This window comes from Puma concolor, chromosome A2, assembly GCF_028749965.1.
Source record: "Puma concolor isolate L17-30 chromosome A2, mPumCon1.1.hap2, whole genome shotgun sequence".
NCBI lineage: Eukaryota > Metazoa > Chordata > Mammalia > Carnivora > Felidae > Puma > Puma concolor.
This window is the reverse complement of record NC_141668.1, coordinates 162,744,532-162,771,095: the sequence shown is the minus strand read 5'-3', so window position 1 is coordinate 162,771,095 and position 26,564 is coordinate 162,744,532. Positions and strand designations below refer to the sequence as shown.

At 59.6% G+C, this 26,564-nt stretch overlaps 3 protein-coding genes and 3 long non-coding RNA genes across 19 annotated transcripts in view; 3 read left to right on the top strand and 3 right to left on the bottom strand.

Annotated features, from left to right (window-relative positions):
• The window catches only part of NFIX (nuclear factor I X), a 99,806-nt gene extending 88,988 nt beyond the window's left edge, over positions 1-10,818 (top strand). For all 6 annotated transcript variants that reach the window (XM_086698935.1, XM_086698936.1, XM_086698937.1 and 3 more), the window contains 2 exons: positions 2,019-2,110; positions 6,479-10,818. In XM_086698935.1, the coding sequence (XP_086555061.1) occupies positions 2,019-2,110; positions 6,479-6,493 (107 nt within the window). In that variant the 3' untranslated portion in view covers positions 6,494-10,818. The remainder of the gene's footprint in view (positions 1-2,018; positions 2,111-6,478) is intronic.
• On the bottom strand, positions 238-6,481 carry LOC147583754 (uncharacterized). The gene is made up of 3 exons (XR_015248515.1): positions 6,309-6,481; positions 3,659-3,965; positions 238-918 (listed from the first exon to the last, which is right to left on the bottom strand). It is a non-coding gene; the product is annotated as an uncharacterized LOC147583754 (long non-coding RNA).
• LYL1 (LYL1 basic helix-loop-helix family member) lies at positions 8,938-14,292 on the bottom strand. 4 transcript variants are annotated; one of them, XM_086698942.1, is made up of 5 exons: positions 14,161-14,292; positions 12,824-13,176; positions 12,649-12,740; positions 11,361-11,773; positions 8,938-9,314 (listed from the first exon to the last, which is right to left on the bottom strand). In XM_086698942.1, exons 2-5 carry the CDS (start codon positions 13,153-13,155, stop codon positions 9,276-9,278), a joined length of 876 nt encoding a protein of 291 aa, XP_086555068.1. In that variant the 5' UTR covers positions 13,156-13,176; positions 14,161-14,292; the 3' UTR covers positions 8,938-9,275. The 4 variants fall into 4 exon arrangements, with proteins under 4 accessions (XP_086555068.1, XP_086555070.1, XP_086555069.1 ...); XM_086698944.1 differs by having other exon boundaries at positions 14,138-14,266; XM_086698943.1 differs by lacking the exon at positions 14,161-14,292 and adding an exon at positions 13,477-13,881.
• Positions 14,293-14,560: 268 nt separating this feature from the next.
• LOC147583753 (uncharacterized) lies at positions 14,561-16,265 on the top strand. The gene is made up of 3 exons (XR_015248512.1): positions 14,561-14,699; positions 14,914-15,062; positions 15,374-16,265. It is a non-coding gene; the product is annotated as an uncharacterized LOC147583753 (long non-coding RNA).
• A 57-nt stretch (positions 16,266-16,322) lies between these two features.
• On the bottom strand, positions 16,323-26,562 carry TRMT1 (tRNA methyltransferase 1). 5 transcript variants are annotated; one of them, XM_086698928.1, is made up of 17 exons: positions 26,451-26,562; positions 25,941-26,225; positions 25,793-25,848; positions 25,398-25,540; positions 25,045-25,232; positions 20,385-20,500; positions 20,194-20,306; positions 19,263-19,411; positions 19,028-19,114; positions 18,878-18,947; positions 18,642-18,776; positions 18,465-18,550; positions 18,039-18,147; positions 17,876-17,952; positions 16,875-16,994; positions 16,670-16,799; positions 16,323-16,496 (listed from the first exon to the last, which is right to left on the bottom strand). In XM_086698928.1, the coding sequence occupies exons 2-17, from the start codon at positions 26,198-26,200 to the stop codon at positions 16,347-16,349; spliced, it is 1,989 nt and encodes a 662-aa protein (XP_086555054.1). In that variant the 5' UTR covers positions 26,201-26,225; positions 26,451-26,562; the 3' UTR covers positions 16,323-16,346. The 5 variants fall into 5 exon arrangements, with proteins under 5 accessions (XP_086555054.1, XP_025771931.2, XP_086555056.1 ...); XM_025916146.2 differs by having other exon boundaries at positions 25,941-26,144; XM_086698930.1 differs by lacking the exons at positions 25,398-25,540; positions 26,451-26,562 and having other exon boundaries at positions 25,941-25,985.
• Positions 19,406-24,085, top strand: LOC147583752 (uncharacterized). Of its 2 annotated transcripts, XR_015248513.1 has the most exons (3): positions 19,406-20,154; positions 20,272-20,814; positions 22,461-24,085. It is a non-coding gene; the product is annotated as an uncharacterized LOC147583752 (long non-coding RNA). The 2 variants fall into 2 exon arrangements; XR_015248514.1 differs by lacking the exon at positions 22,461-24,085 and having other exon boundaries at positions 20,272-21,094.
• Positions 26,563-26,564: the final 2 nt, after the last annotated feature.

Below are 26,564 nucleotides of genomic sequence, written 5' to 3'. Positions count from 1 at the left end.
CACCCCAACCCAGAGCGCCATGGAGCCTCCCACCCGGACAAGAGCAGAGCTGAGCCCCCCAGTCACGGCCTCCTGGGCCTCAGTTGCACCAGCCAGCACCCCACAAGCCCCCCCCTGCCCACCCGCGGCTCCCAGCCGGGGCGCCCCCCCCCTCCCCCCCGGCCCAGGCCCCTCCCGGGGGCGGGAGGGGGAGCACAGTGGGGCACGCAGGCCAGGGGTGCTGGCCAGGGTGGGAGGGGGGTGGGAGGCGCAGCCATGCCATCTTCATGCCTGATTGCTGTTTTTTTTTCATTTTTCGTTTTTTTTTGTTTTTTGATTTTTGTTGTTTCGTTGTGCCCCGCTACACCAAAAAAGAAAAAAAAGAAAAAAAAAAAGTGACCACAAGGCGACGCCACCACCATCCCCTTTTGGCCTTGCGCCCTCCCCTCCATCCGGGGGGCCCGTGGGCCTCTGACGGTACAGCAGGCCAGCCCCTGACCTCCTCCCCTTCAATCTCACATTTGGTTTCTCGTTGTTCCTCCTTTTTTTCCTCCCCCCTTCCCATCCCTGTCCCTTCCCCAGGTTGAATGTTCCAAGGACAAGGGCGGGCTCTGGGCCTTGGCTTCCTTCATCTCTCTCTCTCTGTCTCTCTCTTTTAACCAATGACAAATTTTGTCAAAGGGAAAAGAAAATCTGAGTTGAGAGGCCCCAGGTAGACCCGACGTGTGAAGGACAGGAGAGGTGGAGGGTGGGCAGCGTGCCGTCTTCGGGCAGCGGGGTGGGCAGCACTTTGGGCGCCCTGGGGGCTGGCAGGACTTCCTGGTCAGCAGTGGGAGGGGCGGCCCATCTCACTTTTCTCCGTCTCGCGCTCTCTGTTGCCTTCTTTCTCATGGTTTGAGTTCTTTTCCCCTTTCCATCCTCTTCATGCCATCTTCCCATCTGCATCCGCCATAAGACACGAAGTCATGGTCATGGTCATTGGAGGTGGGCAGGGTGGGGGGAGGAGGCGCCAGGCTGCAGGGTGGCGGTGGGGGGGGGCACCCTGGACAGAATCTGGTGAGCACGCAGTCCCTGGAGTGTGTCTGGTGGGGAGGGTGTGTGGGGGCGGGGGGGGGGATCCCCGGCAGCCTGTGACACTCCTTGTCCCTTCTGGGGACATCTTCTCTACCGGGGGTGCAGGACCCATTCCCTCCCATGGGGCTCCAGCCAGAAAACCTGAGAAGAGCTCGGGGCCGTTTGGCTGCCCATTCGCCCCCTCAGGCTCCAGAACAACCACCCCTGGGCACCGAAGCCCGAGGGTTCTGCCAGGCCCTCCAGCGTCCTCCTCCTCTGGTGCCTTGGCCCACCTCAGGCCCTGGGAACCACAGGACCCGGCTCATCCATCAGAGGACGAGAGCGCCTGCTGGGCCTGAGCCTTGCCACCTTTGGGCCCGAGCTGGCAGCCGGCTCCTCTCTCTGACCCTGTCCCACCCCGCGCAGCCCTCTGTTGGGCCCCTTCAAATTCCCTGAGCCATCGGCCCCATCCTTGGGACTGCCCAGTGGGGTTGAGCGGTGCAGCACCCACCTAGCTGACCTGGTTGGAGAGGTGGCCTGACTGAGCCGCCCTTCCCTGAGCAGGGTGGGGCCGGCCCGCCAGAGCTCCCACCCTCCTGCCCTCCCAGGCTCCCTCTTTCCGGACCCGGGAGGGTCAGTGGGAAAGCAAGGGTGCCTTGCCTCCGTGAAGGCCGTCCTCAGTCCTGCTCGGTGCCTGGCTAGGGAACAGAACAGGGTCGGCTGAAGCCTCCAGGGCCCCTCCCTCACCCTGGGCCAGGAAAGAGGACGCCTGGCTGAGGCGGGGTGCTAGGGGTGGGGGACGGAGTGTGCTCCTGGTCAGTGAGAGGATGATGGGACCCCTCCGGCCTGTCCTTCCCACTGCCAGCCTAAGCCCTGGCAGCATGGTCTAATCCAGTCTCTCCCTCTCTCAGCAGCCCCGAAGGGCAGTGCCCGGGCAGGCTCCAAGGCCTCACGGGGTCTCTCCCTCTCTTCCCTGCTCCCCACAGCATTCGCAACGACAGGCGCCTCCTCTGCCAACCGGTTTGTCAGCATCGGACCCCGGGACGGCAACTTTCTGAACATCCCACAGCAGTCTCAGGTAGGAGGCCCCACCCACGCTGTGGATGTGGGCAAGGGGCAGGGGAGGGGGGGGGGCGCCGCACAGGCAGCGGCGGGGGCATCTGGGGAAGAGGCCGGTTCCTTGGGGCCAATCCGGGAGAAAGGGCCAGGGCAGGGCTGGAGGGCCCGGGCTTCTGCGCGCCCAGCTGAGCCTGCCTCCCCAGGCAGCCCCCAGGTCCTCTGGCTAATCAGCTAATTGGATAATTAGCTCTGACAGCCCCGGCCCTGGGGAAGGCGGCCAAAGACCTGAGGCTAGAGGCGCTCTGGGCCAGGCCTGGTGGGAGCCCGAGGCCCCGTCAGGAAGAGGACAGCGTCTGCCTGTTGCTCTCCTCCCGCTCCAGCTGGAAGCCCTGGCCCCCAGCCCTCCTTTCTTCCTTGGCTTTGGGTGGGCTGGGCGAGGGGTGGAGGAGGGACAGAGCCGTCCTGGTGGGCTGCGTGCCCAGAGACTCTGGCACCCAGGGTAGGGCAGGGCCTGTTGCCACCCTGGAGGCCCCTCCCTCAAGTCCCCATGAATCCCGTTAGAGGGGAGGCTGGGCTGCCGGAGCCTCCAGTCCAGCTCCCCGTCTGTCCCCAGTCCTCACAAGGAAACCTCCAGCCCTCCTGCTGGAATCTCCTGGATCCGGCTTTGTACAGGCATCTGTGCACACACACGCATGTGGGCCCCCTCCTCCCTGTGCCTGTCCCCAAGAGGCTGGGAATAGCCCACGGAGCCCAGGGCCCCGGGGTGCAGGGAGGACCCACCTCAGGAGCCGGGCAGAGGCAGCTTTTACAGCGCGGGGCTCCTCGGAAAAGAACATGCAAATATCTTTCTCTTTTTCACGGTTTACAAAAACAGCACCCTGTGAGCCCAAGGCCTTGGAGGCTTTCTCAGCCCCAGGAAATCCACCTCAGCCCAGGGCCCCAGGGCCACCTCTTTTGGCTCCTGCTCCTTTACTGCTCTGAGGCCTGAGTCCAGAGAAAGTTGGTGGATGGAAGTTTTGTGTGTGTGGTTTGAGGTTGTTTTTTTTTTTTTTTTTTCCCTTTTCCTTTCCCTCCCTCAAAAAAAAAAAAAAAAAAAAAAGCCAAAAAACTTTGTCAAACTTCAAACTTCAGAGCTCCCTAGTGGCAAGGAGGGGAGGGGAGGGGAACTTCAACCCCCTCCAGCTTCCCACCCCCTTTCCCCAGAGTCACGTCTGACCCGTCTGGTTTCCAGGAGCAACCAGACATGATGTAACACCCAGATGAACTTGAACTTGGGGGTGTTGAGAAGAAAAACAATGGCTCCGAGCAGGGGCTGGAGCCAGCCCCCTCCGCTGCTCTGTGCCAGGGAGGCAGAGAGAGCCCTGCTGGCAGAGGGCGGGAGGGGGTGCCAGAGGACGGGGCAGCAGGCGGGCCTCCCCTCCTGGCTGTGGGCCGGCACCAGGCAGCAGGGCTGCGTCGCACTCTCGCCCGCCCGCCCTCCCTCCCTCCCTCCGCCCCAGCCGCCTATAGCTCTGACTGTGTTACTTGCTCACTCTTGGGGACCGCGGCCCCGGCCTCCCCCACTCACCCTGTTTCCGCCGCCGTGTGCTTTCCCTTCTTCACTTTCTCTGCGCACTTTGCTTAGACTTTGGGGCCAAGTCAGAGTTTGAGGCAAGTTTGGGAAACGGTCTTCCTCCCTCTTGTTTTGCAAGGGGCCTGGGCCCCGGGCCCCAGCAGGCAGGTGTGTCTGGGGGTGCCGGTGGGGGAGACTGGAGCCGGACAGGGCCCAGCCGCTGAGAGAGCCCTTGGGCCTGGGGGCAGGCAGGCGACTGCAGCGGGCGCAGGGGGTACGGTGGGGGGCGGTTTCCACAGTAACCAGTGACTTTAGCTGATCTCTGGAGCACCAGATGGAGAGAGAACAATAGAATGAGGGAAGAAAAGAGAATTTTAGCAATTTTGTCATTCCCTGGGCAGCGCTTTTTACTTAGTTTTAATCAATTTTGGACCTGGCTCAGGAAGCAGAGAGGGTGAGCAGAAAAAACCACTTTGTGCTTGGCAGCCGATGCCCCCCCCCCCTTTCCTGGGATCCGTGAGGAGGCACTGGGGAGCTTTCCTGGAAACACCTTTGTCCCTAACTCCAGGCCTTGAACTGGAGTCGTCTTTCTCTGAGGGAGGGGGGCTCCCCCCGTCTGAGCACTGGTGGTTGTCCCCCTGCTGTGCAGCTCAGGGGACCCCAAGGGGACCAGCCTGGGGTCTGGGCCTGGTCCAACAAAGACAGGGGCCAAGCAGGCCCTCCGTGTCCCGGTTGTCCCCCGCCCCCTCCGTCACAGGGAGGGTGAGGACCAGGCTCGCACAGCCGTGGCGTGAGGGTTCCGGTGTGGTCTCCCCTTGGGAAGGGGGCTCCAAAGAACACCGAGGCCTGAGACCGCAGTGACAGGGGCTCACTGCAGACAGCTCCCCTACCTTCTCAGGCCGGGACTGGAAGCCCAGGGGCTAGCTGCCGACTCAGGCCCCGCCAACAGCTCAGGGGGTGCCTTGTGCCTGGGTTTCCCCCACGCACGGCCACGTGTCCCACGAGCCTCCCTTTCGCCTTCAGTCAACGGATGGGGCTGGACTTCGGGCAGGTCCCCTGGGAGCCCCGCCGCAGCACGGCCGGTCTCCTCCGTGCGTGCCGTCCAGCACATCGCAGGCAGTGAGCATCTCTGCCCGTCTGGTAAATGCCAGCAGCACCCCAGTCATTGGGGCACCCCCAGAGCCCCATGTCTCCCAATGCTTTCCATCTGCACCATCCACCCGGGCAGCCACTGGCCACGTGTGGCTGTTGAAGTTTAAATGAAATTACTAACTAGAGAAAACTTTTAGTCCCTCAGCCACACTAGCCCCATTTCAGTTGCTTAGAAGCCACCGCGTGGCTACTGGCTACCAGATCAGATAGAGCAAACAGGGAATGTTTCCGTCGTCACAGAAGGTTCTCGGTGATCTTCCAGGCCCCTTCTAACACTAAAACTCCATGTGTTTATCTCACAGTAGATGACAACCTGCGGTCCCCAACCAGAGCCGGCGGGGCAGGCCCGGCCTGCAGGCATGATCTGTGTGTCTGAAACAAGTGTTGTTAAACATTGACAACTTTCACATGAAAATCCGTCTGGCCTTTTGGCTTCTTTTGAAGAGTTGGCCGATCGGCCCCCCCACCCCCCCACCCCAGGCCCTCACTCCAATGTGGCAGCCTTGGCCCTGGGCTCCCTGGGAGCATGCCACATGAAGCAGTTAGGAGCATCGACTCTGAACTGTTCCCTGCATTTGAGTCCTGGCTAGGCCATGTGGGTGGGCGGTGTAGCCTCAGGCAGATCAGCCACCCTCTCTTCATCTGGCTTCTGTGTGTGGTTGGAGCAAGGGGAGAACGGGTCATTACCCAGTGCAGGCTCTGTTAGCCCGGCTTGGCCCCTGCCGATCTGAGTCTGCGGCCCGGAGCCCCAGAGGGGCCCTGAAATACATTTTCAGGGACCCCTTTTTGGCCCCAAGGGTATTACCCAGGTACTGTAGGCCAGAGAGAACACGTCCCCCTTCCAGCCCTCCCCCACTGCCCCTTGGCCACAAGGTGGGGCCAGAGCCTCTGGTGGAGGGCATTGCCAGGCGGCCCGGCCTCCGGGTCAGGTGTGTTTTGTGAGCAGGAGCCACCAAGGCTCGTTTGTGGGAAGGTGGCTCCCCCTGCTGGCACCCTTAGGGAAGCCACTCCTGCCCCAGGGAGACTGCGGTCCTTCCCCAGCACCAGGTGCCCTGAGGATAGAGGATCAGGCACAGTGGGCTACAGAGCCCCTCCCCCAGGCCTGGTCCCGCTAGGGACTAAAGCCATGTGGCATCCCCCGCCCCCTCCCCAGCCTTTCAGCCTGTGGGACCTTGGCTGGGGAGTACAGACGGGAATTTCTGCTTTTAATCCAAAGAGACAGAAAGAAAACTCAGCAAGAAGCTGTGCCACCCCCCACCCCACTCCCAAAACCCCTCTGGGGACAAAAGCTCCAGCCTGGCATCCTCCCCACCCTCCAGGACCCACACAAAAACCTAAACAATTGGAAACATGGCCAGATCCCAGGTCTGTGCCTGTGCCAGCTTCAGCCACGGGGGTCCCACCCGCTGGGCACCGTGCCCACGGGAAGGCCAGCTGGACTCTGGCACTGGGGGCAGAGTCTCTTGGGGGCGGCAGGATTCCCATCGGAGGTACCGACAGAATGGGGAGGTACCTCTTCATGGGGTGCCGGTGTCCTTGGCTCTGCTGGGACCGGGCCCTCCGGGGACCTTGGACACTGGCCTGCAGTCAGCTGGCCAGGGGGGGGCAAGAAGAGCGGTGCCCCCCCCCCCCGCTCTTTTCAATGTCGCCTTTTTTTTTTTTTTTTTTTTTGTCCCGTTTCAGTCCTGGTTCCTCTGATAAGATCGACAGAAGAAATGACAAAATGTAAAGAAGAGGTTCCTCAAACGGGGGGAGAAGAAATTTTGAGACGTGGAAAAATCCCCCAGCCCAGCCCCACCGAAAAAGCAAAAATTAGACGTCGTCAGCCACTCAGCCCTTCTCTCCTCCAGCCCGGGGACCCCTGCAGGCCCCCAGAAGCAGCCCAGTTCTCGGAGAGCCCTCGGAAGAGGTCTCGGTGGAGCTGTGCACCAGCAGCCAAGCAGAAAGAAACATGCAACACGGACTCTGTTAAGTAGAGGACAGAAAGAAAGAAAGGATGCGGCAGAACTGCCTTTCTCCCCTCCCTACCCCGCCCCAACCTTCCGGGGAAGGAACAAAATCAACCCAACAAAGCAACCAGCACGGTTCTAAAGGGCCTCTCCTCCACCGTCACCCTTCCTAGGGGAACCCCACCCCCAACTCAGTCCGGGAGCTTCACTAGGGAGCTCAGAGGACAAGCTTGTACAAATGACGGGGTGCAGATCCAGAGGGTTCTCCCTCCGGACTCTGCCTCCTCCCTGCCTGTCTCCCTCTCTCCCAACCCCCTCCCCACCCCCACTGCCTTGGCCTCTGGCTTCTCCCCGCCCCCCTCCACCCCCCCCCCCCCCAGCTGCTTTGGACTAGGTGAGGCACGGTGGCTTCCAGGTTTCCCTGCCCTACCTTTGGGCTAGAAGGCCCCCCCCTCCCGCCGGGGCGGCCAGGAAGCGTCCTCTGGAGCTAGCTTCTTGCTCCTGGAATGGAGGGCGTTCTGCCACTCCACCCTGAGCTTCGGGGGTAGTTTCAGGGCCCCAGACTTCTCTGTACAGTCCACAGGAAAAAGTCGGAATGCTACAACAGCCCGTCCCAGCCTGGGACAGGCCCCCTCTTCCCTCCTCTCTGCAGGCCAGGGAAATCACTCTCTTGCCACGCCACAAGTGAGGGGAGGCGGGCCCTAGGTCGCCCCCACACCCCAGCCCCGCATGCAGGTGCCCTCGCTCCGCCCCACCGGTCCCTGCCCCTGCCCCTCACACAGACAGCCCTGCTGTGGCCGGGGCCGGAGAGTGGAGCAGAAAGGGGACCCCGGAGCCGAGCGAGGAGGACGAGGCAGCCGCCCCTGCCATTGGCTAAGCTGCCACCTGCGCTAGGTAGGCGTCCTGCTCGCCGACTTTCAGTTCCTTTGGAGGGTGTTGGGTGTTGTCCTTTTTCAAAAGTGTTTTGGAGCTTTCTCTGTCCGCCCCCCCCCCCCAGCCCCACTTTCTCCACCACATGGGCCTCCTGGCCACTTCTCTCTGGATTTCAGCTGTAATGTCTTTACTCTTTATTTAGGGGTGGGGCATTCATCGTTTGGGTCTTTTGCTGTTGCAATTGGGAACTCCTCCATTTGAGCAACTTGGGAACAATTTGGTAACACACGACAGGAAGTAGCTCTCCTCTCCCCCTCCCTGCAGCCCCTTCCTCCTCCCAAGGGATGGACGGGGGCCTGTCCAGAGGGTCTTCAGAAGCCCCCTGGGAGGGAGGGAAGCAAGAGCATGCCCAGCCCCCCCTCCAGGGTGTGACTTGGCCCCTCTGGCTTGTCTTTCTGTGCCTTACTCCCTCCTCCCTGCATCTCCCTTCCTAGGCCCCCTTCTCGAGTCCTCGTGCCTCTCTCTCTTTCTTAACTGTATGAAAACACAAAGCACAGGTCAGGATCCTCTGAAAGTCAGTCAACCCAACATTGCACCGCAGGGGCGGGTTGTGGGCTTTATTTATTGTGAATCTAGTTTGCGAGGCTGTGGCCCCAGCAGGGAGGGAGGGAAGGAGGGGAGGGAGCTGGCTGGGGAGGCAAGGAGGGCCCTTACCTGGGGCAGAAGGGGCCGGCGCGCGGCGCGGTGCGGTCCTCGCCTGGAAGCCACAAGGCGGCTGGCCCCAGGAGTGGCTTTTGTTGGAAGTTGAGCGAAGGCCCTCCCCCCATCCGCGTGCAGCCCTCGGGGAAGACCGGGACTGAGAAGCAGGGGACAGGGGATCCCACGGGAGCCTGGGGTGGGGGGCGTGGGGAGTAGGGCGGGGGGTGGGGGGGCCGGGTGGGCCGGGCGTGACGCGCGGTCAAAGTGCAATGATTTTTCAGTTTGGTTGGCTAAACAGGGTCAGAGCTGAGAGGGGAGCGGAAGGGACCCCCTGCCCGGCCGCACGCGCCCCTTCCCTCGAAGACAATCGGGGCCGCGGGCGCGATGGGCCCGCGGGAGCCGGGGTCGGCGGGGCGCCCGCCCGGGCGAGGTCGGAAGCTGCAGGCCAGCTGGGCCGGGGCGGGAGCGCGCCCGGCGGGGCTGCCCGGGCGGGCAGGGGGGGGGTGGGGGTGGGGGGCCGCTCCTTTCCCAAGTGTCGTTGTGAGGGGCAGGCGAGGGGCTACGAGGGCGACAGGAGATGTGGGGACGTGTTAGAAGAGAAAAAAACCCACAAAAAATATATATGGGGGAAATGAACTTTTTTTTTTTTTCATTGAACCAAGTGCAATGCATCAGAGAGTTTTCCTATCTTTGTATGTTAAGAGATTGTTAAGAAAAATTCTATTTTTGTTGTAATGTCCTCGCGGCTCTGGGGACGCTAAAAGAACTGGGCCCGCCCCGCCCTGCGCGGGGATAACGAAAGCTGAGTGTTTTTTCCTTTTTTTTTTTTTTTTTGTTCGTTTTAAGTTTTTTTTTTTTTTTTTTTTTAAGTCGTTTTCCTGCGTTGACGAGGATGATCTGGGGTTTTTATTTGTTTCGTCGTTCGTTCTCGGTTTCGGTGGGAGGGCTGAAGGAAACGTTCACATTTTAGAGTTTAAAAAAAAAAAAACACCTCGACACTAAAAAAAAAAAAAAAACAAGATCAAAAAGGAAAAGGACGAGAGAAAATTATTTTTAAGATAATTCAACATAAAAACCCTGGTGCTTCTTACATTATAAAGTACGTTTTAAAAAAAAAACCCACAAACTATTATACATAAGTTTATGAATCAATTAAATATCCTGCACTTGTTAGGAACACGCATATCCCTTCTTTGTTGAGTTTAACGGAACGGGACAGCGGCATACGCCCGGCGGCTGGGCTGCTCTGGTCGCGGGTCTCCCCGGGCGCCCCCTCCCCAGGGCCCAGCGCCCCCCTCCTCGCCCCATCCCCGTCCGGGCACGGGGGCGCGGCGGGGGGGTCCCCAGCCCCTCCCCCGCAGAGGTCAATGCCAACGAACAAACGTCCCCTCCCTCCCTCCCTCTCCCTCTCCCTCTCCGCCCCGAGCGCCCTTCTTTGAGCCAGACGCCAACTTGACCCTCACCAGCATTATCAGGAGCGCGCTCAGCAAGTTGGTAGTTACCCTCCCTTTTCCCCGGCGCCCCCAACTCAACATCATTCCTCCGACCCCTACCCCTAGCCCCGTCACCCACCGGGGAGCACGAGGAAGGCTCGAAGCTCCAGGACAGGACCAGCCAAGCTGACAGGTCGATTCGCCCAGGCCCGCGCCCGCACGCACGCACGCACACGGCCCCGCACACAGCCCCACCCCACCCTGCAACCAGCCCCGTCGACTGCCTTACACACCCGCCCCCGCGCTGGCCGGCCGACCTAGTGCCTTGTTCTCACCCCCGTGCTGGCGGAGCGGACGCCGCGCTCTGGGTCCCAGAGGGGCCGGGTGGCTCAGACGACCCACCATTTCCTCACCCCGACCGTGCTGAACGGACCCCCCCCCCCCACATGAGAGAAAATAAAGGAGCAATAAAGTCACGAGAAATTTCGTCCCCCAATCGAGAGCCCGAGGGGCACCCCAGCCCCGCCTCTGCTCCCCCCCACCCCCCCACCCTCGGGGCGCCCCCCTCCCCCCCAAGCCAGCCTGGGCCAGCCCCGCTTCGGCCCCTCCCGGGAGATCCGTGCGCCCGACCAGCACCAGCATCGCGGACCGCAAAGGCCGCCCGTCCCGTCAAACAAGTTTCTTCTTAGGCTAAGAAACGCAGTATATACGAGTATCTCTATATATAGTACTAATGGATTTGGTGTGCTTCCCCCTTAGCGTCCCCCGTCCCTCCGCTCCTCTTCCTTCAGCCTGGTCTCCCCCTCTCTCTGCCCTCCACCCCCGTCTCTGCACTGAGATACATAAGAAACAAGGGTAGTTTACTGTCTGTTTTGTTTTCTGGGTTTTCAGTGTCCTAGCGGAATGCAAGTAGGCAGCCAGCCCGTATGTTCCCTCTCTGCCCCGCCCCGCCCCGCCCCGCCCCCGTCACTGCGCTTCTGTTATACCATCTTTGCCTGACTCTCTCCGGCTTCTCCATTGAATGGCTAATGTGTATGTGAAATAAAGAAATAAAGAAAAACAAAAGTAAGAGCGCCCGAGCCTTTGCTAACGCCGTCGTGCGGGACCGGTTCGGGATCGGTGGGGGGAGGGTCCCGGCGTCGATTCTGCGCCTCCCTCCGCGCACCTGGCGCGCCGCAGACGCGGTCCGGGAGCGCGTATCCATGAGTCTCCAGGAGGGGGCGCCGGCGAGAAGGGCGAAGACCAGCCCCCTACCCCGTCCCTCCCCACCTCTCTCGGTGACCCCAGCCCGGAAAAAAAGGCACCACTTTAGTCCGATGACCTGTCTGCCATGTTGGTTCCCGGACCTCGTCCCCCGGAGGAAGACGCGGGAAAGGTCATTTCCAGCGGGCGGTGGGTGATAAAAAGGCCTACAGGGCCCCCCGCGGGCGACAGTCGCCCCTCCAGATCCCCGGGCCCTATTCCCCCGTTGGGAACGTCCTCACTGGTCCCTCTTCCGGGGAGTTCGCTCCAGAGCAGGCGCAGAGCATCGGCCGCCCCTCTCTCGACCGCCCCGGGCTGAGTTCCCGGTGCCCCTCGGCTCCGAGGCCACGCCCGCGGAGGTCACCGCACCTCAGGGCTCACGGCCGCTCGTTCCGTCTTGATGGGCCGGGCCGCCCCATCGGGGCTGCCGTCGGGGCCGGCCGGGGGCGCGGGCTGCGAGCGCATCACTGATTCGGCCCTGCGACACGGCCCGCGGCGGGCGCTGTCGTTCGGGCCTCGGTGCGCTGGCCCTGGCCGTCTGCGGGGCCCGGGCGGGGCGGGGCCTGCGGCCAGAGCGGCCGCCTGGTCGCGCAGCAGCCGCACCAGGAAGCCGATGTATTTCATGGCCAGGCGGAGCACCTCGTTCTTGCTCAGCTTCCGGTCGGGCGGGTGCGTTGGCAGCAGCTTCCTGAGCTCTGCGAAGGCGCCGTTCACGTTCTGCTGCCGCCAGCGCTCCCGGCTGTTGGTGAACACACGCCGGGCCACCTTCTGGGGCTGGTGCCCTGGGGAACACGAGGGGCAGATTTGGCGCGGAGGCCCAGGGGGCGCCCCCTGGGGCCCTCACTTCAGCGCCCAGAATCTCCGAGGGGACTTCCACACAGGCGGCGCGGGCTGGGGCTTTTTCCACGCAAGGGCTCCACAAGTAGGATCCATGGGTAGCTCCCCTGCTGGGTAGCCACCCCTCTCCCACCCTACTCACCCCAGCGGCCTAGACAAGGACCGTCACCAGCCCAGGCTGCAGGCAGCCGAAGCCTTCTGAACCCGACTGTCCACACTTCTATGTCAATGGCCGAGACTCCCTAGGGACATGTTTCCTGTGGCTGTCAGTCTGGAGAGCTGTCCTTGCGGTCCCCATTCTGAGTGTGGCCCTGCACGTGGCTGGATGTGCACACGGGTCTGGGAGGTTCTCTGGGTGTGAACGTGGGCCTGCGCGTCTCGGGTGGCTGGCTGAACTCCTGGGATATCTAAATGGCTGTGGTTGCCTATGATCGTTGCCGGGTGCTTGTGGTCGTGTGGCTGTGGTTCTGTGGCTGACTCTTGTGGGGCCATGGTCCTGAGTGGCTGTGGTTGTGTGGCTGTCCCTGTTGTGGTGGTCGTCCTGTGGCTGTTCCCTGCGTGGCCGTGCATTCGACTGGAGCTGTCATTTCGCGGCCCCCATGCCACGGTACGTTTTGCCATGACTCTCCGTGGCTTGTTGGGTGGCTGTGGTCGTGTGGGACCGGCCCCGGGCCTGTGGTTTTTGCACAGGAGTGTAACCTGAGCACTGAGCCCCCGTGTGGGCTATCCTGTGTGTGCCTGGGCGCACCTGCAACAGCTCTCCCCGTGGAAGACGCGAGCCCCCGCAGAGATGGCGACGCACACATGAACCCGCACTCACCCTCGGCCAGCTCCAGCTCACAGTGGCTAGGTCTCCGCTTCAGCCGGCTGCTGGGGAAGATGCCAAAAGGTCCTGCCGGCCCAATGTAGAGGCTGTAAGGGGTCGTGGGTCACTAACGCCTTGTGGGCAAGGACCCTGGCCCCGAATTCCCCCCAGGTCCCAGCCCCCCACTGACCTGTTGAGAAAGGGGTGAGGGTGGTAATGCAGGGCCAGGGGGGGCGGGACAGTTCCCAGGGTAGAGAGTTGCAGCAGCGGGGGCCGCAGGGTGCTCAGCTCCGTGGTGGCCATGGTTGCCCCGGGGGGCCTGGTGTGGCCCAGGCTGATCACTGGCACGCCAGGGGGCAGCCTGGGGGGTGAGGAGCCTCGGTGGCCAACCTCCTTCACCTTTGGGGGCCCAGGTGAGGCAGGCTTGGGGGGCGGAGCGGGCGCTGGGCTGGGGGCACACACCATTTCCGCCTTCTCAGTCATGGTGGGGCCCACCTCTGTCTGGGCCTGGGGAGGGCACATGGACCCCGAAGGGGTGCTCACCTGCGGGAGACAAGGAAGCCAGTGGGGAGGGAAGAATCAGATGCCACGCACATCCCTTAGCCCAGCAGAGCCCTCAAATGAGAGGGAAAAGGTGGGGGTGGGGGTTCGGTGGGCAAAAGCAGGCGGGCTCCGAAACCACCAGGACACGGGAGGGGACCTGACGCAAGGGCAAGAGGTACCCAGTGACCTCCTGGGCAGCGCTGAGCTGGGCAGTGCTATCTCTGAGCTGTTTGTGACCCACGAGGGCCTCAGCTGCCCAGCTCCTGAGCAAATTTCCCTTATTCCAGAATCCCTTCTCACCTGGAGGCGGGAGCGAGGGGCGAGGCCAGGAACCCATGACGGATCCTGCGGCCCCCAGGATGACCCCGTAACCTTCAGATCTGATCCCAAGACCCCTCACCGGTAGCGTGTGACCTTAGAATCCCTCTGTAATTGACTCTGGCCCTTCACCGATTCCCCCCACCCCTCCCCCAGCTGACCATGTGGCCCTCAGCTATGACCCCGAGAGGCTCTTCCCAACGCCTCCCTGTCACACCCTGAAAGTCCTCTATAATCGCTCCATTGACGCCCGCCCCCACTGAAAATGTCCCCCTTACTAACCCTGTAACCCCACTGCTGACATGATGATAAAAAATGCTGACCCAGGATCCCAAAGACTGACTCCACTGCCCAGTAGACAGGGTCATGTCCCAATCCTTCTCTGGCCCTATCAGCAGCCTCCCCCACCCTCCCCACCCCATCAGCATCCACTCCTTTGCAACCTGGGTAGCCGTCCCTGTTCACCCTTGGCCCCACGGCTTGGAGTGTCCCAGCAACTTCTGGGACTCCTGGCCCCTCTGTCCTGTTTTCCCTACCTAGGCCCTGGGCTCTCAGTGAGTACCCCCCCCCCCCGCCCCCCGTTGAATGAATGAATGAAGGATGGATGGAATGAATGAATACAGGCGGTCCCAGGATACCCCACCTTCAGGCAGACTCTGCTCTTACCCCGGCGCTGGTCCTGCTGCCTGGTGAGAGCCCCGGCTCTGTCCTGCAGGGCCAGGATGCAGGTTCGGCTGCAGGCCAGGCTCCGTGGCCCTGATCCGGTCCGGCCTCTGCGCTCTGGGCCGCTGGGAGCTTGCCGCCCCCTCCCGGCAGCGACGTCGGGCCGCGCCTCTTCCCGGGCTCGCTAGGGCCCCGGCGACGGCGGCGTGGATCCCTCGAGGGAAAGTGAGCTGCTCCTGGCCGGCCCGCCCTCTCCCCGCCCCCGGCGGCCCAGTTTCCTCCCTCTCACCCCCGGGCCGCGCCGGAGGATGCCGGGCCGGCACAGATAAGGCCCTGGCCGACTGGCCGCGCCTGATAAGGAGCCGGGCTGACCCCGGAGGAAACCGGCGGGCGGGGAGCTCCGAGCCGGGGCCTCACGGCCCCGCCCCCGGCCGGCGACGGACAGGGCCGTCACCCCTCAGGGCCTCACCTTACGTCCTCCCAGGCACTGGAGTGGCCCAGGGTCTCTGAGGACCCCGACCCAGCGCGCCGCTGGGAGTGAGGTACCCGGATGCACGCAGAGGGGGAAACTGAGGCAGGGAAGCAGCAGCCTCCAGTATCGCGCTTGGGTTTCACCTCCGGCTTTGAACACCCCCTGCCCAAGTGTCCGCGCTGATGGGGGTGGAGGAGAGCCCTTTCCGGCAGTCTGCGGCCTCGTGACCCAGGGCCCCCTCCTGCTCCTCCTCTCCTCACCCTGCTTTGTTCCTCTTTTTACAGACCGCCTGCCGGGCTTCGCGCCACCCCCACCCCAGACTGGGGCACTGGAGGGAAGGCAGTTCTGACAGTCTGCCCTCGCTGTCCTGCCCGGCCCAAGTGTCCTGGGCCCCCAGGCCTGCTCTCCACACCACCTTTTCAGGCCCAGGAGGGTGAGAGGAAGCACCATGGCTGGGAGGGACTTCCTAGGGAGCCAGGGCTGGCAGAACCTTACAATAGGTGCCCCCAGCCCGCCCTGTGGCCACGTGGATCCTCTAGGCCACCGGGTCACACAGCCCCAACTTGATGGTCTCTGGCCCTCCTCCCACATCACAGGCCGCTTTGAGGACGGTGATAAAGAGGCGTTGGGCAAGCATCTTGCAGTGGTGGGAAGCTCAACACCCGGCTGGAGCCTGCTAGAAAGGCGAAAGGCAGGGCCCTGGGAATAGCTAGGGAGCAGGGACAAGACTATACTTTTCTCCAGGCCCCCCTCACCCGCGTCCATCACACTTTGCCTCCAGTGTATCTGGGGGCCTACAGGAGCAGCCCAGCATGGATACTACCACCACCCTCCCAGGAGTCTGGTGAAGCCCCGAGCCAGCCGGCCTCCAACCATCCCACTGCCCCAGGGAAGCGCGAGGTCAGCTCTGAGCCCCCAAGTTAACAGATCACCCCGACAAACTAGGTTCTGGGATTAGGTTCCTTTTACAGGCGGGGAGGAAGCCAAGGGAAAGGTGTTTGCGGGGGGGGGGGGGGGGGGGGGCCACGGCTACCACGTGGGGGTGGGGATTCTGCCCTAAGCCTCTCCGTTAACGTTGCTAACCCTCCGTCCCGGAGGGGAGGGGAAGCGGCAGGCCGGCTAGTGCCTCAGTGTGCTCGACTGAGGGGCCGCGGAGCAGGAAGCACCTGGCCTGGAGCGGATGCACAAGGCGCCTGGTTCCGGTCCGGCTTCCGCCACCGCGGCCCTGTGGGGAGCTCGGCCAGAGAAACCGGGCGGCGACGCGAGGCAGGGTAGGGGCTGGGTGACTGGAGGGCCCGCCTGTGTCTGGGTGCACGCCAACAGGGGGGCGGAGGCCCCACGGACACGAGCGCACGGCTGCCGCCCCGTGGCCGGCTGGGGAACTGCAGGCGCCAGCAAAGGGGCGGCGGGCTGAGAGCCTCGTGCTGCGGGACAGACCATCCCGCTGGCCGCCGGTCAGCTCCCACACCCCCATACAGACAGAACACTCCAGATGGCAATACTGACAGCACTTCGGTCGGGCAGGGACAAACGAACCTCCAGATGCGTAGCGCTTCCCCAGGGAGTGCAACAAAAAAAGATGCACAGAGGAACGCACGCTCCAGACACGCAGCTGGAGAGATGGACGGAGCCCCTAAGGCAGATGGACAGACAGACCCGCAGGCAGCCTCCCGACCCAGACGAATGGCAGTCGGAAAGGTGACGTATCTTTATTGGCTCAGTCTACACCTGGACCAGCGGCAACGCCAGACCCAGGCGGGCTCTGGTAAGAGGTCTTGGGATGGTCAGGGGAGGCGGCTGCAGCGGTGTCCTCGGGTGCTGGGGGGCTGTGAGAGTAGCAGCACTGGTCCCCGCGTTGACAGGTGCCCTGGTGGGAGAACGGTGGGTGTGAACCCTGGCTCAGTGCTCAGCAGCCTCTGCTGGGTCCCCTTCCTAGACGGGGAGCTTGCTCGCACGCCCTGCCCGCCCCGGTTCTCCCAGCCCTGCTGCAGGGAGGGCGATCCCTGGGTGCTGCTGTGTGGGGTGGTGGGGGTGCCTCACCTCCTTGAATCTTTTACAGGGAAAGGTCTTGAGCCGGGCAGCCCGCTGGACCGGGTCCTCAGCTGGCTCCTTTCTCTTATTCTGGTGCACCCTGCGTCTCTCCTCCATAGCTTCACCTGCGGCCTTGCCCCTGTGCAGGCAGAGGAGTAGCTGGCACCCCATCCTGCCCCGGACAAGCCCCACCGCCACCCGCGCTCTCACTCACCCTGGCCGGGCACGGGGCCGGGGGCCCCAGTTGGCCTCAGGATTAGCCTGGAAGCGCTTGAGTCCTCGCTGGCGGGAGCTGGGGTTGGCGTCATCCCGGACGGCGAAGTTGGCCTGCAGCCTGGGGACGTGGGAGTGGGGGCTGAGGGGCAGGTGCCCTGCAGGTGTGCACGGACCACCTGCCAACCCCCGTGCAGCTCCACGTGCCTTGGGAAGGCCGTGTCCGCCCGGGTCGGGATTCTCATCCAGTTAATGAACATGTATCCAGTGCCCACCACGAGCCTAAGACCTGCCATTGGTAAGGCCGACGTTCCAGTGCGGGAGACAATGGGACAGATCAGAGGTGAGTGAAGTGTAGCGTGTTAGGGCACGGATGAGAGTTTTGAGAAAAACAGAGCAGGACAGAGGGAATGGGGAGGCGGGGGAAGGGGCGCAGGACAGGACAGAGCGGTCAGAGACACCTGAAGGAGGGAGGGAAGAGCCTTCAGGGGACCCGGGATGGGCACTCCAGGCACAGAGAACAGCCCTTATAAAGGCCGTAAGGGGGCGCTGCGTCTGGGCAGTGTGAGTGCGGAGGCCCAGTATGGAGGGAGGTAGGGAGAGTGGGGATGAAGGGGGAGGGAGGGGACAGGGAGATGGCGCACAGCTTGCAGGCAGAACTTGGGTTTCTAGTGAGTGAGGTGGGAGTCACAGAGGGTTCTAAACAGAGGGTGGACAGGTCTGACTCCGGTCCTCACCGATGTACTGTGGCTGCTGTGGGGAGAGGCTGGGGCCGGAGGCGGGGGCGGGGGGGGGGGGGGGGGAACCAGGGCGGAGCCAGCAGCACTGGTCCAGCTGGGCAGTGATGGGGCCAGACCAGGGCAGGGGCAGAAGGGGAGGGGAAGCGGGAAGATTCTGGATCTCACGTGAATGAGCATGTGTCTGTGGAGGGAAGGATCTGCGTTGTCCGCTGCCCACACGTGAGCTCCCCACGCCCGCGGGCAGCCACACCAGTGCCCGTACCTGGGCTCCACGCTGAGAATACGGAACGCAGGGCTGGCCTCTGACAGCCTTTCCCGCTTCACCGGACACTCCTTTTCCTGGGAGGTAAAGTCCAAAGGTCAGGGGACGCTGGGCCTGACCATGTCCCGGCCTCGCGCCCCCATCTGGTCAGGCCAGCCCTCACCCAGCAGCGCATGATGTCCCAGAGGGCTGAGGAGGGGGCATCCGTCTTCACGGCATTCTTACAGGCGTGGGAGAGTGAGACCCGGAAGCCGGCATGGAGGAGGGCTGACCTGGGGACCAAGAGGGGCCGTGGGTGGGGGGCGGGGGGCCGGACCCCAAAGCCAGTGCTGATCCGTGCGGGTGTGACGCAGCTGAACGTCTCACGGTGACTACGCGGCCCGGGTAATGCCAGTGATCGTGATGGGGAGACTATCTCCCTCCCCAAGGCTCAAGGCCTCCGCGCTCTCTTCTAAGCACCTGCACGTAGGCCTGTTGGAAAGCTGTTTTACCCAAGACTCTGGCCTTGAGGGGGGCCGGCCTTGCCCCAGGGCACCCGGAGGGCGGGCGAAGGGCGCAGACTCCTTCCCGCCCGGGACTGGGCACTCACCGCAGCTGCAGGAGGCTGGGCGTGCTGCAGCGGATAGTGCTGCTCAGCTGGTCCAGCGTGTAGTAGAGAGGCACGTCCGGGAGCTCCTGCCGGTGGGGACAGGAAGGGCGCGGGGTGGGTGGGGGAAGGATGGCTGGGCACAGGCGGGGCCCCCTCCCCGTCACCCCGGGCCCCCACCTCAGTGATGACGCTCAGGACCCCCTGGATTCGCTCTGAGGTGTGGAAGCGGCCAGGATTGGTGCTCACAGCCTGCAGCACGCGCCCCACGAAGTCCAGGTCGTGGATGGGCTCCGCCCACAGGGGACCGCCAAGCTACAGACACGTGGCGGGGGGGGGGGGGGGGGGCGCGAAGGGCCAGGTGTCAAGAGAGCCGGAACCCCAGCGTCCCCCTGGTTTCCCCGGCCCTGCCTCACCTGGTGTCGCTGCCCACAGTGCTCACACTCAGGGCTGATCGGGGGACCACAGGCCGCAGAGAACTTGACCCTGCGGAGAGAGGGGTGGTTAGGGGGCGGCGACCCTAGGACGCCTCCTTCACCTTCCTCCCCCGGCTCACCCGTGCTCACCGGCCGCCAGAGGCTCCGGACGTTTTGCCAAGGCGCTGGAGGTGAAAGGTGCCGCAGCCCACACACTGGAACACCAGTGCCTGCTTGCTGGGGGGGGCGGGCAGGGCTCATAAGCTCCCCAGCCTGACCGCCGCACCCCAGCTCCTCCCCGTTAGGAGTCCCGTTTCCTCCCGTGCCCCAAAAGGCCCTGTTGCCCCCCTCTGTTCGTTGCCTCCCTTGCTTGCCCCAGACTAACCTGGCTGAGGCCTTGACTTTGGCCTGGCCGGTGAAGACGCGGACAAAAACTCTCACGTAGAAGTCAGCGCTGACGCTGAGCAGTGGCACCACAAAGCGCTGGTAGCAGTTGGCTCGGAGGTCCAGGCTGTGCAGGACGATCCTCAGGGCCTGAGGGTGGGAGGCGGGCATCAGCCAGCAGCCCTGCCTCCACGGACGCCTCCCAGCTACCCTGGGGCCACACCAGGTGCTCATAAGCACAGGCTCAGGGGCGGCTCCCCGGTGTTGCAAGCCCAGGCCCAAGCGTCCTGGCTGTGTGACCCCTGCCAAGTGAATGCCTCAGTTCCCCCATCGACGGGATCACAACAGTCTATGTCTCTTTATGGGCCTCCTGGGGGTGCTACGTGGTTACGGAGCGCACAGGCCCGCCATCCAGGGCAGCAACATCCGTGTGCCCCGCGCTATGCGATGTGCTCCAAGGACCTGTGTTCCGGTTTTCCAGACTGACCTGGTGACAGGGCCCTTACGGAACAAAGCCAGGCCATCCTCCTTTCCGGCCCCCGCCCTCTCGAATCCCCACGGCAATTCACCATCGTGCGCATTTCACAGAGGCCAAAAGCGAGGCCCAGAAGGGTGAAATGAATCACCCAAAGGCGCCAGCAAAGCTAGGATTTGAACCCAAAGCCAAACCCACTCCTGAAAACTGTCCTAAATAACAATTTTGAACGAGTTGTTAAAACCGAGCGCACTAGGAAAAATAATGCGGCCACTGGCTCCCGCCCTGGGCAAAACCGCTGCCGTCCGAGTGACCAGAACTGGAAGTCCGGGCTCTAGAACTATTCTGGCTATAGACCTGCTTGTCTTTGACATCTTGGGATGGATCTGGCCCCTGCTGCCTGGAGGAAGCGAAGCAGGTCTGCGGGGTGGGAAGGGGTGGGGGGAGGGCGGCTCACCATCTCATGGCAGGCCCGGCTCTTGAGGGCCATGGCCCCATACTTGCTGTAACAGGTCTCCCCGCTGTTCCCTGCCAGCACTGCCATGTCAGTGCAGGTGACGCACAGCAGACCTGCAAGGAAGGCCTGAGCAGTGAGGATCCTCCAGCAACCCCGAGCCCTGCTCTGTGCCCAGGTCAGTGTGGCCTCACCTCCTTCGCTCACAGCCTGAACGGCTGCATCCAAGAAGGGGGCGGGGCTGCCATACGGGTCCAGGTCGATGACGTCAAACCGCTCCGATGCCCTCTGGTGCTGGTACATCAGCATCCTGGGAGCGAGAAGGCCCCGGTCCTCAGCCCCCTACAGTAGGGACCTGCTCTGTCCCCTACACGTGTCCTCTCATTGGGTGTGATGGTTTCGGCCTGCATTTGGAGGCCAGCTGGCTAGGTTCGGACCCTAGCCTGGCCATGTGCTAACCAACCACGTGACCCTTCTTCCTTGGACCTCAGTGTACTCGTGTCTAACAACAGCAATAATAATAGCCAATGGTGATGTGACATACAGATGCCTGACAACTGTTTCAAGCCGTTTATAGATTAACTCATTTAATCAAATAACCTTCCAGGCAAATCTTAAGGAATCGTTATCGTTTCCTTTGTAGGTGAGGAAATGCAAATGCTGTCTTCTCCAAGTTGCCAACACTAACTGTTATTTAAAATTGCAATCTGGGGCGCCTGGGTGGCTCAGTGGGTTGAACATCCGACTCTTGATTTTGGCTCAGGTCACGATCTCACAGTCCATGAGTTCGAGCCCCGAATCGGCTCTGCTTGGGATTCTCTCTCTCCCTGTCTCTCTCTGCCCCGCCCCCGCTCATGCTCTGTCTCAGTCTCTCTCTCAAAAATAAACATTGAAAAACACTTTTTTTTTTTTTTTTTTTAAATATTTATTTTTATTTTTGGGACAGAGAGAGACAGAGCATGAACGGGGGAGGGGCAGAGAGAGAGGGAGACACAGAATCGGAAACAGGCTCCAGGCTCCGAGCCATCAGCCCAGAGCCTGACGCGGGGCTCGAACCCACGGACCGCGAGATCGTGACCTGGCTGAAGTCGGACGCTTAACCGACTGCGCCACCCAGGCGCCCCGAAAAACACTTTTAATAAAAGATAAAATAAAATGAAATGAAATAAAATATATAAAATTACAGCCCATCCACCACCTTCCTCCATCCCCTCCAACCTCCAGTTTTTTCCCAGAGCACTTTTCACCTTTTACTTTTCTTTTTTTTTTCTTTTACTTTTCTTTTTACTTTTTCACCACTTTTACTATATAGTTTGCTCATTGATCTGGCTGTCACTGTCTTTGTTTCCTATCGGATTCTAATACAGTCCAGAAAACAAATACTCTTTCTTTATTTGTGCTCTGTAAAAAGTCAGATAGTAAATATTTTAGGCTTTGTGGGCCACAAACGGTGCCTTTTTTTTTTTTAAACCCTTTAAAAATGCAAAAAACATGGGATGCCTGCCTCAGCCGGTTGAGGGTCCAACTCTTGATTTCGGCTCAGGTCATGATCCCAAGGTCGTGGGATGGAACCCCCACACTGGGCTCTGCGCTGAGCAGGCAGCCTGTTTGGGATTCTCTCTCTCCCTCTGCCCCTCTCCCCACTCTCCAGCAAGTGCGAGCGCTCTCTCAAGAAAAGAAAAGAAAATGCAAAAAACATTCTTAGCTGGTGGGCCAAAAAAACCCAACAACCCAGGCTCTGGCCTCCCAGGCTGCTGTTTGCTGGACCCCAGCATTAGAATGTGAATGCCCCAAGGTCAGGGGTTTTGCCTATTTTGTTTACTGATGCCTGGCACATTGTGGATACTGGCTTTGTGCTGGCTCATTTGAATGAATAAAAGTACCAGAAGTTGAGAAGTTAAGTCTACAATGGAAACCATAGCAAAACAATCAGTGTGATTTATCACATCAATTAAAGAAAGGACAAGAACCACGTGATCCTCTCAATAGGTGCAGAGAAAGCATTTGACAAAATCCAGCATCCTTTCTTGATAAAAACCCTCAAGAAAGTAGGGACAGAAGGATCATACGTCGGGATCATAAAAGCCATATATGAAAGACCCGCGGCTAACATCATCCTCAGTGGGGAAAAACTGAGAGCTTTCCCCCTAAGGTCAGGACCACGACAGGGATGTCCACTCTCGCCACTGCTATTTAACGTAGTATTGGAGGTCTTAGCCTCAGCAATCAGACAACACAAAGGAATAAAATGCATCCAAATCGGCAAGGAGAAGTCAAACTTTCATTCTTTGCAGGATGACATGATACTCTATATGGAACACGCAAAAGATTCCACAAAAAAACTGCTGGACTGATCCACGAATTCAGCAAAGTCGCAGGATATAAAATCAATGCACAGAAATCAGTTGCATTTCTATACACCAATAGTGAAGCAACAGAGAGAGAAATCAAGGAATTGATCCCATTTACAACTGCACCAAAAACCACAGAGTATCTAGGAATGAACCTAACCAAAGAGGTGAAAAATCTATATGCTGAAAGCTAAAGAAAACTTATGAAAGAAACTGAAGACACAAAAAAATGGAAAAAGATTCCATGCTCCTGGGTTGGAAGAACAACTATTGTTAAAATGTCGATACTCCCCAAAGGAATCTACATATTCAACGCAACACCTATCAAAATAACACCAGCATTCTTCACAGAGCTAGAACAAAAAAACCCTAAAATCTGAATCAGAAAAGACGCTGAATAGCCAAAGCAATCCTGAAAAAGAAAACCAAAGCAGGAGGCAGCACAATCCCGGACTTCAAGCTGTATTCCAAAGCTGTAATCATCAAGACAGTATGTATGGTATTAGCTCAAAAACAGACACTCAGATCAACGGGACAGAACAGAGAACCCAGAAATGGACCCACAAACATATGGCCAACTAATCTTCGACAAAGCAGCAAAGACTATCCAAAGGAATAAAAACAGTCTCTTCAGCGAATAGTGCTGGGAAAACTGGACAGCCACATGCAGAAAAATGAACCTGGACCACTTTCTTACACTATACACAAAAAGAAACTCAAAATGGATGAAACACCTGAATGTAAGTCAGGAAGCCATCAAAATCCTCGAGGAGAAAGCAGGCAAAAACCTCTCTGGCCTCGGCCACAGCAACTTCTTACTCAACAGGTCTCCGGAGGCGAGGGAAACAAAAGCAAAAATGAACTATTGGGACCTCATCAAAATAAAAAGCCTCTGCACAGCGAAGGATTCAGCAAAACTAAAAGGCACCCGACAGAATGGGAGAAGACATGTGCAAACGACGTGTCAGACAAAGGGTTAGTGTCCAAAATCTAGAAAGAACTTATCAAACTCAACACCCAAAAAACAAATAACCCAGTGAAGAAATGGGCAAAACACATGAATAGACACTTTTCCAAAGAAGACATCCTGGCTAACAGACACATGAAGAAATGCTCAACATCACTCACCATCAGGGAAATACAAATCGAAACCCCAATGAGATAGCACCTCACATCTGTCAGAATGGCTCACGTTAACAACTCCGGCAACAACAGATGTTGATGAGGATGCAGAGAAAGAGGATCTCTTTTGCCCTGCTGGAGGGAATGCAAACTGGTGCAGCCACTCTGGAAAACAGTATGGAGGTTCCTCAAAAAATTAAAAATAGAACTACCCTATGACCCAGCAATGGCACTACTAGGTATTTATCCAAGGATACAGGTGTGACGTTTCAAAGGGGCACATGCACCCCCATGTTTATAGCAGTGCTAAGGACAATAGCCAAAGTATGGAAAGAGCCCAAATGTCCGTGGATGGGTGAATAGATAAAGAAGATGTGGCATATACATATACAGATACATATACATATATATATGTATATATGTGTGTGTATATATATATATGTATATATATACATATATATATATATACACACACACACAATAGTGTATTACTCGGCAATCAAGAATGAAATCTTACCATTTGCAACTACACGGATGGAACTAGAGGGTATTATGCTAAGCGAAATTGGTCAGCCAGAGAAAGACAAATCTATGACTTCACTCATATGAGGACTTTAACATATAAAACAGATGAACAGAGGGGAAAGGAAGCAGAGATGATATAAAAACAAGGAGGGGGACAAAACACAAGAGACTCTTAAATACAAGGAACAAACTGAGGGTGGCTGGAGGGGTTGTGGGCGGGGGGGCTAAATGGGTAAGGGACATTAAGGAGGACACTTGTTTGGATGAGCACTGGGTGTTATACACACGGGATAAATCACAAAATCTATTCCTGCAAACATTATTGCACTATATGCTAACTAACTTGGATGTGAATTAAAAAATGAATTAACTAAAAAAAATAAAAGTAAAATGGAAACCATAGGGGAATCTGGGTGGCTCAGCTGGTGGACCACTCAGTGACCTGTGACCAGCTTGGGCCATGGTCCTGGAGGTCATGGGATGGAGCCCTACTCCACCCTTAGCATGGAGCCTGCTTGAGATTCTCTCTCTCCTTCCCTCTGTCCCCTCTCCCCCTCTCCCCTGCTCGTGCACTCTCTGTCTCTAGAATAAGAAAATAAATACAAATGAAAATAAAATGGAAACCATAATGGGACTTATTTCTGGCTATCTAAGCATCATCTCTCACTTAATCAACAGAGCAACTCCTGTAATACTAACATTCTCATTTTATAGACAAGAAAATGGGGGCTCAGAGAGGCTAAGGCACTCTCCCAAAGCCAAAGAGCAAGAATAGGACGGACTTAGGACTTGAGCCCAGGCAGCCTTGCTCTGGCATGCACGTTCCAGCCATCAGGCTCGGCTGCCCCAAACCTACCTGGCATCGGCCTGCCTGGGATGTACCAGGTGGGCCACAGCGTTGAGCTGCACATTACGGCACATGAGATCCACGGCTCGGGCAGAGGCATCGTTGGCAACTACAGACTGGAGTCCAGGCACCTCTCGTGCAAAGCGAATGGAACGTAGGCCCGAGGCTGCCAGACCCTCTAGCACTCGAAGGCCTTCCTGTTGGAGTAATCAGGGAGCCCCACTCACGTGGATACCTCTATCCTCTGCTGGGCCCCAAGGAGCCCCCACCACCCACTTCCTATAGCTCTCCGGCCTCAGGAGCCTTCCTTCCTCCATTACTGGAGGACTCAGGGGCCGCCACCTCCTCTGTCCAGGCCCCACCTCACAGATCTCCCCAACGGCAGCCGTTCGAGGTTGGTCTCCCGGGGCCAGGTTTGCACCCTTTTTCAGTTCAGCCTTTTCCTCCTCTTGCTCTGACAAGTCCACGACCACCTTTTGCACGTCCTTCTCACCTGGCACCTTGACTGCAGCCACCCAGAAGCACAAGTCAGGGGTCTCAAAGCTCCCTCTGAGAGACCTCCCCCTATTCCTCAGTATACAGAAGATTCATGGGAGAGAATCTTCCTCAAAGCCCCTGGGGAAAGCCTGAAGGAAATGAACCCAGGGCCTGCAAGGTGCCTGCAGCCTTTTAGAACTTTAAGGGAAAGGGGGCAGGGCAGGGCAGGGAGAGAGCTCTGCGTGACCCCGGCCCACAGGGAGACTGGACCTCAACTCACTCTGGATTCCTTTGGCCCCAAGCTGAATGCGAGCAAACTCGGTGATCACGGCACATCTGCGGGAGAGATGGGGGGTTGGTTAGCTCACACTCCCTCAACCTTGCAGATGCACTGCCCTCTGCCAAGCTGACCCCACACCCTTGCTCACGTCAGGTCCCGGTTGAACTCTTGCACCGGGTTGTAGAAGACTTCGTTGGCGCTGGGGAAGGCTATCTTGGCGGCCCCCTCGGTGACCGTCGTCTCCTGAGCCTCGGATGCTCGCTCTTCTCCGCAGGGCTCGGTGCCGTTCTCCATGCCGGCTGGATTCGGCGGCCCTTGCGGCTGCCCCTCCATAAACCCGGCTCTACAGAGACTGCGCGTGGAGCGGAGAGTTAGACTTAGCCACAGACCGATTCTCGCACGGGGCATCCGCGGGAGCCTCTCCCTGCCAAGCCTGGTTTGGGGGGGGCGGGGGAGGGCACAGGAAGAGCATCAGGGAGCTGCGTCCCCGGGCCAGGTGGCCTATACATCAGTAAAGATTAAGACCCTGCGGCCTCGGTAAGCTGACACTACACCCCATCTTCGGAGTACCGGCCCCTGAGAAGCCAGAGGCCTGAAGCCCTCTAGCGGGCCCGACACCGGCCTGGATCCCTCCCCGCGTCGCCCAGGTCCTTCTCACCCTCGCTCCCGGCGTCCAGGACCGTATTAGCCTGGGTGCACGTTTCCCGGATTAGGACCTGGGCGTCGCCATGTTGGCACAGTGGGAGGGCAGGTCACATGATAGAATTTAGCC

What these genes read in the sequence shown, in the direction of transcription:
- LYL1 (XM_086698942.1), bottom strand. Translation starts at nt 13,155, where the DNA reads ATGTGCCCTCCCCAGGCCCAGACAGAGGTGGGCCCCACCATGACTGAG. An exon ending in CCTCACCCCTTTCTCAACAG is followed by an intron (nt 12,741 to 12,823) that starts GTCAGTGGGGGG and finishes GACCCCTTACAG; the next exon opens with CCTCTACATTGGGCCGGCAG. An exon ending in GAGCGGCCGTGAGCCCTGAG is followed by an intron (nt 9,315 to 11,360) that starts GTGCGGTGACCT and finishes TTTTTTTTTTAG; the next exon opens with TGTCGAGGTGTTTTTTTTTT.
- TRMT1 (XM_086698928.1), bottom strand. Translation starts at nt 26,200, where the DNA reads ATGCCCCGTGCGAGAATCGGTCTGTGGCTAAGTCTAACTCTCCGCTCC. An exon ending in ACTGTGGGCAGCGACACCAG is followed by an intron (nt 18,777 to 18,877) that starts GTGAGGCAGGGC and finishes ACGTGTCTGTAG; the next exon opens with CTTGGCGGTCCCCTGTGGGC. An exon ending in CCCAGCCTCCTGCAGCTGCG is followed by an intron (nt 18,148 to 18,464) that starts GTGAGTGCCCAG and finishes CTTGGTCCCCAG; the next exon opens with GTCAGCCCTCCTCCATGCCG.